Source organism: Myodes glareolus, chromosome 6, assembly GCF_982192425.1.
Source record: "Myodes glareolus chromosome 6, mMyoGla1.1, whole genome shotgun sequence".
Taxonomy (NCBI): domain Eukaryota; kingdom Metazoa; phylum Chordata; class Mammalia; order Rodentia; family Cricetidae; genus Myodes; species Myodes glareolus.
Window position 1 is genome coordinate 96,039,026 of NC_142031.1, and position 16,629 is coordinate 96,055,654.

A 16,629-nucleotide genomic window follows, 5' to 3' on the forward strand; every position below is an offset into this window, starting at 1 on the left:
ACTTGGAATAGTTGTCATTTATTAGCTCCATGACCTTGAGGAAATCATGTGTTTTTGTTAATTTGTTAAACACAAGGGTCAGAGACCTAACCCATGCTTTTAACCCTTTGCAGCCCAAGGAGTTCCTTAATTCTTTGGGACCTTAGTTTACACAAAACTGAATTTTGACTTCAATGCTGAAAAGAATTTCAGTACTAGTCAGTATAATGAAATAGAGTTGAGATTTTATTAAAGATATGAAATGGTCTCATATACGATGGTTAAGGAGAAAGAGGTGCTCAGAAAGAAAGATACACTAAATGTGGCTTTGCTTGCTAAGACAGAACAGTGGAAAGTTAAGATATAGCCAGTTATTTTATTCGTTTATTTATTTTTAAAGAATGACAGGCCTTTCTTAGCTCTTGGTGAGCTTAACTTAGGGAGTAAGGGTTCTAGATGACCAGTGGCCACCCAGTCTACCCTGAGCCAGTGGCTTCCAAATTCATTATTTTGTGGTCAAGAAGACTTTGGACAAGAAAATTTGGACAAGGAATGAGAAGAATAGATCTATTAAGAAAGGGGAGAAAAATCCAAATGGGAGAGGTTCCAAGGGAGGAATACTACTTGCTGCCCTACCCACTGGCCTTTGAAGGGTCTTAGGTAGGAACTGGATGGAGACTGAAGTAATTTTTATTGAGATTAGTTTTTTGTTTCTTAAATCATAAAATGTTGTATATGAGTATTTTGCCTGCATGTATGTAAGTTTATCACATGTGTGCAGTTCCTACAGAGGTCAGAGGAGGTCATTGGATCCCCTGGAATTGGATTTACAGATGGCTGTGAGCCATCTGATACGGGTGCTGGAAACTGAACCCCTGCCCTCCGCAAGAACAGCAAATGCTTTAAACCACTGAGCTATCTTTCCAGTCCTGAGACTGGTCAATTTTGATCACGCTGTGGGCCTAACTGGTAAGGCGTTCTCTTACCTTAGTCCAACTTCAGTGGAGAAAAATGATAATCTGTTCCCCACCTCCTCTTTAAAATTACATTTATTTATTTGTGTGTATGTGTGTGGGTGCACGCCTGCCCTGGTGTGTATTTGGAGATCTGAGGACATCTCGTAGGAGTTGATTCTCTTTTTAACCAAATGGGTATGGGTCCTGAGGATTAGTCTCAGGTTGTCAGACTTGGTGACAAGCACCTTTTCCTACTGAGCCATTTCACTGGCTTCCTTTTCCTTTTCAAAACAAACTTAAAAGGTGGCTCTGGAGATGCTATGAAATGACGTTATAAGGGGAAACTAGAAGCCAACCAGGAATCACAGGGGTTTGTATATATATTCCTTTGTCTGTAAGTTGGATATTTGGTGAGATTACTAAAAAATTGAAGTTTTGTAGCTGAAAAGGGAGAAAGGTCTTAACCATTTGTTAATTGTGCTGAAATTTGAAATTCCTGAGTTTTTTTGTTTTGTTTTGTTTTGTTTTTTTGCTGGTGAGCTACCTTGACTCTGGAGAGTTGGGATTTGGTGTAGCTCATTATGGACGGACTTAAATGGGATGGGCATTTACTTAGAGTTAATAAGAAGGGGTTGTGTTGAATTCTAGGAAAGGATAGGAATTTTCCCCAAGAATAGGGGTTACCCTCATATCTTTCCTTCTGTGAAGTTTTCCAGATATGCATGGTACCAGGTTCATGGTGTAGTGCTAGTCTTGCCAGGCTAGTCATCTCTGTTGGCCTGGTGTTGGGTACTTTTGGGTAGTTTTTGAATTGCATCAGCCGCTAGGTGACCTTGTGTTTGCCTTCTGTTTCTGTGCCTTTGCAGTTTGCCTTACTCTCACTTAGCAGTTTCATCCTTGTTGTGCTTTTAGCATTCTTGAATGTCACATCTATTTAAATTAGTTGAAAAAAGTACTATCCTTGTTTTTGTATTTGATGCCTTGTTCGTAGTATTTGTTTAGCCTACATTTTTATCTAGTACAATTAAAAAATTGGTCCTTTCCTGAATTTTTCTGGATGATAGTTATTGAAGTTTAAACTGAAGATTTTAAAAAATACTTAAAAAAATACACGTCTGTATGAGTATTTGCATGTGAATACTGTGGCTTGTGGAGGCCAGAAAAGGGTGCTTGATTCCCTATAGCTTGTTTGAGTTTTTGATGGTTGTAAACCTGGATGCTGAGAACCCAGCTCTGGTCCTCTGCAGGAACAGTAAACATTCTTAACCACCAAGACAGCTAGCTCTCCAGCCCTTTAAGTTGAAGATTTTAACAGCTCCCTCCCTCTTCCCTTTTGTAGTCTTGCTGTGCCTTGGGCCAGCCTTCATCTCATTATATACTTTAAGCTGGCCTTGAATTTGGGACACTCTTTGCCAGCTCCCAAGTCCCAAAGCTACAAGTTTGTGCTGTCAATGCTACTTTGTTAAGATGGCCCTTGTTACCTAATTGTTTAATTTTGTGGTGCTGGGGACTTGAACCCACAATTTTGTATATTCTGAACAGCGATGTTGCCACCAGTCTTCCTTTTCATAATGAAATGCTGTCACCGATCAGCTGGCCGAGAAGTATTTTGCTCTTCCCAGATAGAAGTTGTGTGTAGGCAAAGGAAGTTCTTCAAATGCTGTTCTTTGAGCATTTGTTGTTTGCATTGGTGTCTTGCATCTACAAGCTGTGGCAGTAAGGAAACAGAAGCAGCAGCAGGAGGCACCGTGTAGGGTTATAGTCCTCATGCAGTCTTGGGGGAATTCGAATTCTTAGCCCTATAATTGTTACAGCCGCTGTGTAGGCCATAACCCTTCAGTGGTTGTTGGTACATCTTCAACCTGGGCTATGAAGATCTAAAACCGAAAATCTGGTGACCTGTAGGATTTCTTCTTTAGTTTCACATACCTTGTATCCTTATGCTCCACTTCCTCTTGCCACTTGTGTCTCTCTGCTCTCTTCCTTCCCTGCCCATTTCAACCGTTTAGTTGCTTCTTCAGTTGTCTATTACCCCCTCCCCCAGCTCTGATGCAAGCTGGGCTTTTTGGGAGTAGTTTGCTTTGGGGTGTGGGGGTGAACTGGGCCGTTTGGGAGAGAACTACTCAGAAGCTGGGACACTGGAGGCAAACACACCAGCACTGCCTCTGTGCCAGACTACAGTTCCTTCTTCAGCTGTTTAAGCCTCTTCAGCTGTCAGGCTTTCAGTTGTCACCAGCACCACCATTCTGGTGCTTCTGCCATTCTCTTACTGCTGTCCTCTGCTGTTTCTGCTGCTGTGGCTGCTGCTTTTCTCCCTCTCCCACCTCCCTCTTTGTGACTAGTTGAGCTAGTCACACTTCTGAAAGTAGGCAAGAAGTTGCCACACTTCTGAAAGTAGGCATTTTATTAGAGGAGGAGCATTTTATTGAAACCAGTGCTTCAATTTCAGGGGAAGCTGCACAGGAGCCTGACTCCTAGCTAACTCACTCTGCCTGACCAGCCTTATCTAGCCTCAGAATGGGTGTTTAGACCAATTGTTTGAGCTAATTTTTAGCATTATCTTTTGGTACCCATCATAGTCATTGAGTTGGACCAATCATGACTTGCCTCTTGTAGTCCCTTTGTGAGAGGAAAGTGCTTCCCCTCTGGCCAAAGTGGAAATGATTTCAAGGTCATCTAGATTTCATTTATGATTGTGAAAGGAAAAAAATTGGTGCAAACTGTTTCACACAGTTCTATCTGGGGCTGTGCCTTCAGGAGCCAGGGCAGTCAGCTGCAGTCTTTTCATAGTTGTCTCAAGGTATCCATGGAGCGTGTTCAGGATGGCTGGTGCTGGCAAAAGAGTAGTCCAGCTGACTGTTAGGCTAATAGTCTTTTTTTAAGGCAGCCAGGGCAGCAAGGGAGAATCCAGCAACTGCTAATTAAGGAGTCAAATTGCCCATCCCCGGTGTCCTTGTTTAATTGCAGGAAAATAAACATCAGAAAGGGTTGTATTAACAGTGAAGATAAAGAACTTAGCATTAATACTAGTGATTTTTATTTTTAGGTTTATTTTATTTTATTTGATGTGTATGGGTGTTTTGCCTGGATCCTCTGAAAGAGCAAACAAGTTCTCATAACAATTGAGCCATCTCTAGTCCTACTAGTAGTGATTTTAAGTGCTTTTTAAAAAAGTGTTTGTATTACTAACTGCCCAGTACTCAGGGAAAGGTAGGTCTCTGTCAGAACGTCGTACAAAATAGTGTTTAATTATGGAGTCTCACAATTTAATTTTATACTCTCTGTCTAATCTTGGTGTAGTAGAATCATGTTCATACTTGTATTCTGTTAATAGTAGACGGGATAGTTTAGAAAGGCCATAATTAATATGTTTAAAAGTTGCTTTGATATCTATAGATGGAAACTGTGCTACTAAAACTAAATGCTAGTGTTTTTAATTATATTCTCCTTAGTGTGAAATACTGGCTTGAGTTCAGTAGAGCTGTAATATATAATGTGAATATGTAGAGAAAATTACAGAAACTGCTTATCATTCAAAAATGCACTTTTTAAAAATCTCTAAACATAGATCCAAGATCTATTTACTTACAAATTAATAAATGAAGTGTTGAGAGTAGACATCCTTGTTTGATAATAGAATTTAGGTTTTCACTGTTAAATATGGTGGTAGCCATAGATTTGTCATAGATATGTTTACCTTCTTTAGGCCATTCCCTTCGCTTCAATGAATTTTGAATAGGAATGGACGTTAAATTTTACTAAGTGATACCTACCCACCCCCTAAGTATAGTGATGAAGATAATTATATCTAAAATTTATCTTTAAAATTTTAATATTTTGGAACTCATGAGATGACTTAGCAAGTAAAGTCACCTTCTACATAAGCTTGGTAACCTGAGTTCAATCCTTGGAACTCATAAAGGTGGAAGGAGAAAGCTAAGTTCACAAAGTTGTCCTTTAAACCTCTTGATACACCTTGTGTCACTTGTACCCACCCCCATTTTACACATACACACACACACAAAAATTAAAAATTGTATTATTTGAGGATATTTAGATAATTTTTAAAAAATTTATTTTCCAGATGTTTGCTGATCCTAGATTGACTATAAAAACTATTTTGTATATTTAACATTGCTTTTAAAATAAGATTTATTCATTTTTATTTTATGTGTGAGTGTTTTGTCTGCATGTGTGCATATGTATAAATTGTGAGCTTGATGCCTACAGAGCTCAGCAGAGGGCATCAGATTCCCTGGAACTGGAGTTATGGAGGTTGTAAATCACTGTGTTTACAAATTCAGGTCCTCTGCAAGAGCAACAGGTTCTCTTAACAGCTGAACCATCTTTCTAGCCCTGACTTTACTTTTAATCACAGAAGTGCTTAACTTTTTTGAAAGGCAATCATGTAGTACAAAAAAAAGGCAGTTTTAGATTCTTATTATTTGCTGTCTATAAGGATACAGTTTTAGAAACATTAAATCTCAGAATGCTGATTTTATGTGATGTTTATAGGTAGCTTTCTTTGCCATGAGGTATGAAAATGTGGTTGCTTATGTCCAATTTTATGCTCATAAAGTTAATCTATCCCACCTGAAGTGTTGTAGTCATCAGGTTATATCTTAAGATATGGTGAAGAACTGCTTTCAGTTCCTTGTTGGAGTTTTCATTTGCCTTTTTCTATTTTCTGTAAACCCATTTGTCTATAACTACTTGCACATAGAGCTTTTAATCCCTAGTAGTCACTGCAAGGTTACCTGGTGAGTTGTTGTTGGTTTTTTGATCATCCTGGCTGTGTTGTTTTGTTCATTACAGAGTTTTGGATGTTTTTATTGTTGGGTGTTTTTGTTTTTGTTTTTGTTTGTCAAGACAGGGTTTCTCTGTGGCTTTGGAGCCTGTCCTGGAACTAGCTCTTGTAGACTAGTCTGGTCTTGAACTCACAGAGATCCACCTGCCTCTGCCTCCAGAGTGCTGGGATTAAAGGCGTGCGCCACCACTGCCTGGCTCTGAGTTTTGGATGTTTTTAATGTTTTTGAAGATCTCTTATTTTTGCCTTGCTTGTACTTTTTTTAAAAAAAATCTTTCGAATTGTTTTTTTTTTAAATATCAGTTGATAATCCAGATATACATTTCTAGAGGAATTCCAGGTTCTTTTGTTCCTGAAGAAGAAATAGAGCACAAGCATACATTTGTAGCTGAAACAGGATATATTACACTATTATGAGGGAGGAAGTGTGCCAAACCAAGGATAGATTTCAGCAGCTCAAAGGGCGCCAGAGTGCAAAGAGTTGGTTTTTTTATATTAGCTTACCCAGGGATTTTGGCTCATTAGTATAGGGCAGGCTTTCCTGTGCATGCTGTTACCTGTGGTTCTGTGTACAACCTCTTACTACTACTGTCTACTCAAGGGTATGTCAAGGTCATCCTTGGACACACTGGAGTGCCTCTCAACTGTATCATTGTGCAATTTTAGCTATCCTCTGTCTGATGCTGGTTTCCAGCTTGCTTCTTTGCCTACTTTTTCCCCCCTTTTTTATATGCTAATTTTATAAGACTTTGAATGAGGATTTCTGGACCTACTTTCTTGTGCCCAAGTCTTCTAAATCATTTTCTCCTCCCTCATTGGTACATCTTGGTTCTGTGCCCAGTTGTTGATCTTACTACATACTTTATCCCACTCCCTCCTTCCTCCCCTTCCTTTCTGATGCAGGGTCACTTTGTATACTCTAAGCTAGCCTTGAATCCATAATTCTTCTTGGTCTTTTTGTGCTAGGGTTGGAGACATATGCTACAGTGCACAGTTTCTTGGTCTCTTTTAATATTTATTTTGCCATCATCTGTCCATCCACCCCATAATTCTTCTCTTGACTCTCAAATCTATGACTCATTCTCAACTCCTTTTCCTGCCCTAGAGTCTTACTTTTTACCACTTGAACATCATCTAGAATTATGTACTATAGTTTATTTTGTCTCAAATCAGTCTCTATTTTATTTTATTTATTTTATTTGTTTTTTTGTTTTTTTGAGACAGGGTTTCTTTATGTAACAGTCCTGGTTGTCCTGGAACTGGCTCTATAGATCAGACTGGCCTTGAATGCACAGAAATCCACCTGCCTCTGGCTCCTGAGTGTTGAAATTAAAGGCCTGTACCACCACCACCTTGCTGCCATATTTTTCTTTATTTTCTAAATTTTTTTATGTGTATTGACATTTTGTCTTCATTTTTGTCTGTGTACCATGTGAGTGCAGTGCCAAGGAAACCCGAAGAGATGTTGAATCCCTTGGAGCTGGTATTACATGACATTTTTTTAGCTTCTGTGTGGGTGTTGGGAGCCAAACCCAGGCCCTCTGGAAGAGGAGCCAGTGGTCTTAACCATTGAGCCATTTCTCCAGTTGCAAAGTCTTCATTTTAGAATAAACTTTGAATGGATCATGTCTGCAACATTATTGTTTATAACTAGTTTTTGTCAGCACTCTAGGTGCCATGGGGCCTGGGAGAATGGAGCCATAAATGAGGCTGACTGAAGTCTCACGCAATAGCAACTTTACTCAGAGCACCAGACAGTTTATATTCTGAGGTTAAGAAAAAGAAAATCACCCGAGTAAAGTTCTCAACCGTTAAAACTGGTGTACAATTTCAAGGACAAGCTGTGGTGACGACACATGTGTTTTCCTATGAAGGAGTGTTTAAACATGTAATTAACAGCTGCAAGCAATAATGAGTAATTGAAGTCAGCTTATTCCTACCTGCTACACCTGGGAGGAGCACAAAGACACATTCCAAGAACAATTCCGTGTTTTGAAGAAACTGAGGCCATAAGACTCTTGTTTTTTTTTTTTTAACTTTATTTAACTTTATTTCATGCACATTGGTTTAATGATGTCAGATTCTCTTGAACTGGAGCTACAGACAGCTGCGAGCTGCCATGTGGGTGCTGGGAATTGAACCCGGGTCCTCTGGAGGAGTAGTCAGTGCTCTTAACCACTGAGCCATCTCACCAGCCCAAGACTCTTGTTTTCTTGGAGTGTTCTCACAGTCAGAATTTTCATACTACTCCATTCCTGAACCAAGTTCCATTGTCCACTTTTTTTACTTCTCCTCCTTCTATTATTATTAATTGTTATTTTACTTAAGTTTTTAAAAACAGGTCAGCCAGGGCTATATAGTGAGAGTCTGTCATAGAAAGAAAAAAAAAGTGAACATGTAAATCTTGAGAAATAGTGTAGGTCCCTTCACTTCAGACTGAAATGTAGTTTGGAGGTAAATTTGATGTGCTCTTATTTTTAATTTAAATATCTGTAATTTATAATTTACAATGAAAAATCATAAACCTTGCAGACATTTTAGATGAAATCATTATAGCATGTGTAAATAAACTCCTTGTTTGGCAGAATGCTTCACAGTTCAGTGTGAGTCACCTGGAGAGCTTGTTAACATCTTTTAGCACTATCCCCAGAGGTCATGCTGACTTAACTCTGGCAGCACTGACAGATTTTTTTTCTGAAGTGAGCAAGTCAGGTGATTCTGGTATGTGAACCATCTCTGGATTATTTCAGGAAGAAGAATTAGGATTCTGTAAAAGGAAAACCAACCATGTCTGGTTAATTTGCTTGGTTTAATATTAGGCCATTTAAAACACCCCCCCTCCCCATTTCCTTTTTCATTCAAGACAGGGTTTCTCTGCAGCTTTGGAGCCTGCTGTGGAACTTTCTCTGTAGACCAGGCTGACCTCAAACCCACAGAGATCTGCCTGTCTCTGCCTCCCGAGTGCTGGAATTAAAGGCATGCACTATCACTGCCTGACCCATCTAAAAATCTTAATGCAAGATACTCTAAAATAGGAGCATAATACTGTATAATAGGATTGGTGTTGAAATTGATTCACCTTTTAAAGACAGATGGTAGTTGTTCTCTTTGCTATTGCCTGATCTAGAATACAGATCTAGCAAATGCAAGGCCGGTCTTCTCAAAAGTTTAAAAAGAGGCTGGAGTGATTATTCAGAAGTTAACAGCACTTGTTCTTGTAGAAGGCCTTGGTTTGATCCAAGCCTTCTCACTTCTGTGGGCCCCAAACATATATCTGCTATACACATACATATGTACAAACAAAACACACCTTGAAGAAAATGAATCTATTTAATAAGAAAAAAAACACTTAAAATAAATAAGTGGGAAGGAAATAAGAATATCCATTCATAGTTGCTGAAGAATGGCACAGAGAAATGGGATATAGTAGAAGAAAAAAATTAATCAGTAGTATGCTTAGATTTTAGTGGTAAGAGTCAAGTCCAAAAAGGACAAAGTTGATGCAGGAGATTAGAAACAATTGTGAGAACAGAATTTTTGAGTAAGAAAATCATAATGGGATTCGGTATGTATGGCTTTTTGGTAGGAGTGAGAGCGGTTTGTTGAAAAAGGAGAGAATGCTCCTGTCTCTACCTCCAACTTGCAGTAGGAGCACATTCTACCACTGCTTGCTCTCTCTCTTTCCCTCTTTTTCTCTGTCTGTCTGTCTGTCTGTCTCTGCTTGTTTTTGTTTTTCAAGACAGGGTTTCTCTAGGTAGCTTTGAAGACTGTCCTGGTACTCACTTTGTAGACCAGGCTGACCTCAAACTCACAGAGATACTGTGTTAAGTGAAGTTGACTTTAAAAACTTTGTTTTGACTGATACATTCATATTAAATTATTTATATTTCCATATAAAAGGGCATGATTATAGTGATGGGCTGCTTCACCTTGAACAAGACAAGAAGTAAAGAAAGAGAGGATGAAGGATGTGGAATAAATCTTGATCTGTTGCAGTCAGTGGATTCCTAGAGTAGTAAACTGGAAAGAGGAATTAAAGAGAGTGAGCTGTTGAAAATTGAACTTTTTGAGGTGATGGAGTTATTAGTTATTGATAGGGGAGTAAGAGGGTGGAATGGATAGGGTGGATCATTGAGTGTGGGAGTTTTCAACTACATAGATATTTCAGTGATCAAATGAAGTCAGGGTTTGTGCTGTGAAAAAACAAGTTCACTTAATTACACTTTTTTCATTTACTTAAGAGTATTCTACTCCCTGTTGCATTTTGTTTAAATATCACCTCAAATTGTAAATTATTGATCTGTATGAGGATGCTTCTAAGAAGTAATGGATAAAAACAAAATTTTACTTTGTCAATATTCAGCCCTATTATATTGTTTGGTAGCAAACCTACGATTTATTAAATTGACTCTTTAAACATTCAGACTGATGATTCTATTGTCCAGTAAGTTATTTTAGTATTGTGGAGGTTCGGTGAGGACGCTGCAACATGTGTGGTTGTCTGTAATACGTTGCTTCACTGACTCTTTTTTTCCACTTGTCTTTTCATAGGACCTCAGCTAAATGCCCAGTTAGAAGGTTGGCTTTCACAAGTTCAGTCTACAAAAAGACCTGCTAGAGCCATTATTGCACCGTAAGTTTTAGAATTCTTTTGCCAAATCTTTAGCATTTTTATTATTGACAAAAATGAGTGTATATTGAACTAAAAGTTAAAAACCAAATATTGAGCTGGAGAGATGGCTCCATGTTGCTTTCTTTTCTTGGAGAGGTCTGTTTGGTTCTCAGCACCTGTGTTGGGCAGCTTAAGTTTGCCTCTGACTTAAATTCCATGTGATCCAACACCCTTTCATGGGCTTTGTGAGTATCTGTACACACTCAAGTAGGCACATATACATATAAAATAAAATGAGCAAATACATTTTTACAAAAAAACGATTGAGGTAGACTCTTAACTTTTGGCCTCCACATGCACTTGAACATTTATGTGCTCCCCCCCCCCCCCATAACCTAGATTAATGTTTGGATGATGTTGATAAGCATTTTAAATGCCAAATACTTTGTGAGATGCTACATTTATGATGTCAGACTCTACCACTTAAAAAGCTGTGGTGTGCAAGTTTATTAATCTCCTGATCTTCACTTTATACAATGCTAATTAATACCTCCTTATACACATTTTTTATTTATTTCAATTTTTAAAGAATGTGTTGCTGAAATCCAACCCATGTTCTCGGAGGTCAGAAGAGGTGTGGAACTCCCCGTAACTGTAGGTACATGTAGTTATAGCCAACATATGGGTGCTGGGAACCAGACTCCAATCCTTTGGAAGAACAACAAACTCTGTTAACCACCAAACCACATTTCTAGCCCCCAGGGTAGTTTTTTTAGTATTGGAAAACTGTTATCTGATCAACTGAACTTCATGCCTGTGTCTTCATTGTTCCTCTTGCTTTCAAGTTCGAAGTTGACAAATGATACAGTTTTGGATAGGATCCAGAGTGATGTTGTTAGTTTTGAATGCAACATGAGATGACCGAGCCAGTCAATACACTTGAAACATTTGACATTTGTAGTGGTAGTATTTAATATCTAGCCTTAAGAGAAATCGAAACACAAAGTATTCAACTGTTGTTGTTCATCAAAGTTCTTTGGCTGAGGCATCAGTACCCTTGGTAACCTTGTTACTATTTCCCCATAGCTATGCTTCTACAATATGTGAGTTCTGTGGATTTAGAAGAATCCATGTTTTTTTTTTGTGGGATGGTATCCTAATTTGTTTTTTTCTGTTGCTATGATGAAACTAAAAACAAAAACTAAAAGCAATTTGGGGAGGAAAAAGTTTATTTTGTCTTGCTTTTTTAGATCAAAATCCATTACTGAGCTAAGTCAGGGCAGGAATTCAAGTCAGGGGCTGAAGTGTAAAGATCATGCATGTTGTTTACCTGCTTGCTTTCTTACACAACCTGGGGGACACTCTCATGCCAGCCATTAACAAAATAACTACCTCACAGACTTGCCTACCAGATGATTTGATGGTTTTGGTCTTCTCCTCTGCCTGTTTGAGACAGAGTTTCTTTTTTGCTGCTGCTTACACTTGAGCAACTGGTTCTGGAGCTCCTGGGGGTTCTCCTGTATCCACCTCCTAGCTTACTTGAGGACTACTGTAATTCTGTGTGCCTCTGGGTCTGCGTTTGCACAGATTCTGGGGTTTGGGATTCAAATCCTTACAGTGACACATGAGCTTTACTCACTGAGCCATTTCCCTGGTCCTTGTGACTTCTTTCTTTTAAGTAGAATATACATGTGTATTCTGTTTTCTTTATAGATTTATCTGTTGACTGACACTTAGGTTGATTCTGTAGCTTCATTTGGTTTTGTCAATAGTGAAAATGGACTTGAAGACATGTCTTATGATATATAGTTTTACATCTTTTATATAAATCACCAGATGTGGTACTATTAGATTTGTTCCATTCTTTTTGTTTGTTTTGGTTTGAGGCAGGATCTTACTGTGTAGTCCTGGATACCCTGTGACTGAAAATCTACTTGCCTCTGCTTTTGTAGTGCTTGGATCCACAGCATGTGTCATCACACCCAGTCCTCCATTCTTCATTATTGCAGTCATAGTTGGTTTATAGGAGCTCAGCAAATAATATCATAAAACATATAAACGATAGGCTATATGGAATTTATGATAAAGTATTACATATTTTTATCATTATTCATAAGTATTAGGAATATTTCCTAACTGAGCCTCTCTGATGGTGCAAAGAACTCCAGTCAAACCAGATTAGACCGAATCAAAAATGCCCACATTTAATGAACATGGAGGAGAGACAGAGACAGAGGGAGAGCACACGCAAAACCCGAAACCATGAGTTCCTTTTTTCCAGGAGAGCTTAAATACCCTGTAGGAGTGGTCCTGACCATCCCTGGGGAGGGGTCAGTGCTTGGCAGTCTGGGAGTTGGAGTCCAAGTGCTTAACTTGGCAATTCCCAGGCCAGTGGCTGGGGTGACACTTCCAACTCAATATTACAATAAGTTGCTGTTGTTGTTGTTGTTTGTGTGTGTGTGTGTGTGTGTGTAAAATTTATTTAGATCCATTTTATGTGCGTTGATGTGAAGGTGTCAGATCCCCTGGAACTGGAGTTACAGACAGTTGTGAGCTGCCATGTGGGTGCTGGGAATTGAACCCAGGTCCTTTGGAAGAACAGTCGGTGCTCTTAATCACTGAGCCATCTCTCCAGCCCCTGTATTTATATTTTATCTCAGTAACATTGTGTAAAAGCTTATGTACATATGAATGTGCAGTTTTCATTTCCTATGGGCAGTATACTATCTACAGTGATGTACCTGAAAGTAACTGGTATTGGCTCAGGACACTCCAAGACCAAGTTCTCAGCACAAAGGAGTTTTATTTGCCCCAGAAGAACAAAGGGCAGGGAATAAGAGACAAAGATGTGACAGAGGAAAAAGGGAAAAGGGGGAGGGAATAAGGAGAAGGGGTATTTGCCTGGGGAGGGGAAACAAAAGCCTGCCTCTGGATAGAGAGGAAACAGATGTGACCTATAGGCAAATGGTGGCTTATAAAGGTACAAGGGAGAATGTGGTGTTAAGATGAGGTGCTCAGTTTTAATTGGACATGTTAATTAAAGTAACCCAACCGGGGCTTTGATTGCTGAACTGTAGTACTTTGATAACTGGACCTTGGTAGTCAACCTTAGAAAGAGGAAGTGGCCAAATAAGGGACTAGACCTTAGTGGCTAGCTTTAGGAATGTAACCTAACAGTTTTTTTTTTTTCCCTCAAGGCAAAGGGAGCAGGGGAGAAGGGTTAAGACCTGCCAGAGCTATGTTTGCCATGTTTCTTGCCTTTAGACAGTGGCACAGAATACACTGTCTAAAAGAAGTGAGTCTAGACTCATGTAGCAGGAATGATTCAAGAGAGATGACCAGAGAACAAAACTGTTCTGTAGGTGATCAGAGAATTGACTGAATGTGAAGCTGGAGGGTGAAAAGAGATAAGGAAGAGAAAACGGGAGGCATAATACACAGAAGCCAACTCAGTTTCTTTACTGCTAAAGGCAGAGATATTTATTTGCTTTGGCGCTGTCTGCTAATTTCACTACAGAGGAATATGAAAAATTAGCAACTTAAATATCAACCTTGAATATCTCCAAATGTTACTATCTTTCCCACCTGAAACCAAATTATCTCTTGGTCATCCTTCATCCCATCCCAAATTGGTGCTTTAGACATGCTAAGCAGGTGCTCGATCATTGAACTGCATAACTGACACCTAAAAATATTTTTGAAGATTTGTAATTGGAATATAGTATGAAACAATTATGTTTTTTATTACCTTCTAGAAGTTGCAACATTAATTATATTACTTTTTAATTTATATGCTTAATTCTGTTGTATGTATCATAGTTTTTACATTTCTTTCTGTAAGTTTTCTTTTCTCTGGGCTGCCTTGATTGTGAACATGGAGATTCAATCAAAACTGTTTTGTTTGTAGCCATGCAGGATACACGTACTGCGGCTCCTGTGCTGCCCATGCTTACAAACAAGTGGATCCATCCGTTACGTAAGTTCATTAGGAGTAGCCTGGGAGTGTCATGATGGCAAGAGTTCATTCTGCTTGGGCTTTCCAGGAATTCTGTCATTCCTTGTGTTGGTTAAGACATACCTCAATACTTTTTCTTTGAGGATTTACTTTTTACCTTGTCTTTAGTTGTCAGATGTTTCATTATGAAACTACTACAGAATTAAAATATTTGAGTTTTAGTTTTCATTTAAAAACCTAGATGTGAAAATTTTAAAGAAAAATGACATTTCCTTTATAATTACTAAAAGCAAAAGTTTTATAGCAGTAAAGAGAAGTTAAATTGAAAAGATTCTAGTTATTTGTTATTTCACCTTGGTTTGAAAGTCAGCTATAATCAAGGTTATTTTAAATAATATTTTGTTCTAAACTTTTCTCAGTTTGATAGAATTTTTACTGATGACTTTATATGCTAGAGGCGTGCCTTAGAATTAGATTGGTTTAGGAATATGTAAATAAGTATAGCTATGCTGGGGGAAGTACAAAGTGGGCCTTAAGCAGACTGATGAAAACTTTATTTAAAGGAGGAAGGAAAGGGTGAGGGAAAAAGCCAAAAGTAAAGGAAAAAGAAGAAGAGGAAGTTCAAGTATTTAAACAAGTTTAATTGGTATTAGATGGCATGTTAGTATTTTAGAAATCAATTAGATCATTTTAATATCAATAAATACTGAATAATAAAATATAACTGTTGACTTCATTTTAATATCAATAAATGCTGAATAATAATCAAACATATAACTGTTACTTGAATTTTAAGTAAATTCTAAGACTATCTTTGAGTCTTAAAATGCAGAAGATTAAGTGTATTAAGATTGTAACAACAGCATATTGTTTTAATATCCAATATTGAATAGTGAATTAAATAAATATGACAGCTTAATTAATGTAATATTTTATAGATATTGAAAATGAATATTGCCAGGCATGGTGATGCACACCTGTAATCCCAGCAGTGAGGAGGCTGAGCTAAGAGATAACAAGTTTGGGGACAGCTGGAGCTACACTGTGAGACCATTATTAAATAAAATGAAATATGCTATGAGGGATTGTAGTAATTTTAGAAGATACTACATCATAAACTAAAAGGTTGTAAATTTATACCGAATTGAGAAGAAAGTATGTACTGTATTAAGTAAAATTTTTCATAAGAGCATTTTAAAAAACAGTTATTTATGGATGATATATTGCATATGTTTGTTAAAAATTTTTATTCTTTGATAATTTTATACATGTATTTAAAGTCTTTTGATCTTATTTACTCCCTATTTTGTATTTTTGCTCCCATCCCATGAAGTCCCTTCTTTTTATGAGCTGATTGAGTTTACCTGGGACTGCATGTATGAACATGAGTGGTCATATGACTGAGGATGATTCCTTCTTCCTCAGAAACCATTAACTGCTTAGGATACCACAGTACTCCTCAGGGCGGTGCATGTATTTATTTATTTATTTATTTATTTATTTATTTTTTGGTTTTTTAAGATAGGGTTTCTCTGTAGCTTTGGAGCCTGTCCTGGAGCTCACTCTGTAGATCAGGCTGTCCTCGAACTCACAGAGATTCACCTGCTTCTGCCTCCCCAGTGCTGGGATTAAATGTGTGCACCACCACTGCCTGGCCCCTAAGCATTTTTTTAATATAAAGAATGGACAAATTGGGGAGTTAATGGAGTGTGTGAATATGATCAAAATGTATGAAATTCCTAAAGAATTTACAAAATATTAATAATAATAATAGGCATGACTTTTTTTATCATATTGATCTTTTTCCTATTTTGATTTTTGTTTCTGTGTTTTTGTTGGTATCTTTTTTTGAGAGAAAACAAAGTTGGGTAGGTAAAGAGGTGGGGGGAGGAAGGAGCATGGTTAGAGTATTTTTATGAAAAAAAATCTTAATTAAAAAAGATCTTAATAAGCTAAAGTTAAAAGTAAACTCTTTACAATAATATTTAATTTTAAAAGAATTATCAAATCATTTTCAGGGTGAAAAATAAAAAATTTCCAAGTTGTGTGTGCTGGAGAGATGGCTTAGCAGTGAGAGCACTAGCTATTCTTCCAGAGGACCCAGGTTCAGTTCCCACCTGGCAGTTCACAGCTGTCTGTAACTTCAGTCCCAAGGCTTTTGATGCCTTCTTCTGACCTCCAAGGGCACCAGGCATGCAGGTTTTGAACATACGTACATGTAGACAAAATAATCAAACACATTAAAATGTTTAAAAAATTAGAATGAAATTAAAGCTGTTTATCAAAATAATAAATCATTGATTATTAATGAAAATGATTT

At 37.8% G+C, this 16,629-nt stretch overlaps 1 protein-coding gene across 3 annotated transcripts in view; it reads left to right on the top strand.

Moving 5' to 3' along the window:
- The window catches only part of Memo1 (mediator of cell motility 1), a 90,535-nt gene that overhangs the window by 32,459 nt on the left and 41,447 nt on the right, over window positions 1-16,629 (top strand). For all 3 annotated transcript variants that reach the window (XM_085691248.2, XM_085691247.2, XM_085691249.1), the window contains 2 exons: window positions 10,294-10,375; window positions 14,262-14,330. In XM_085691248.2, coding sequence (XP_085547374.1) covers window positions 10,294-10,375; window positions 14,262-14,330 — 151 coding nt within the window. The remainder of the gene's footprint in view (window positions 1-10,293; window positions 10,376-14,261; window positions 14,331-16,629) is intronic.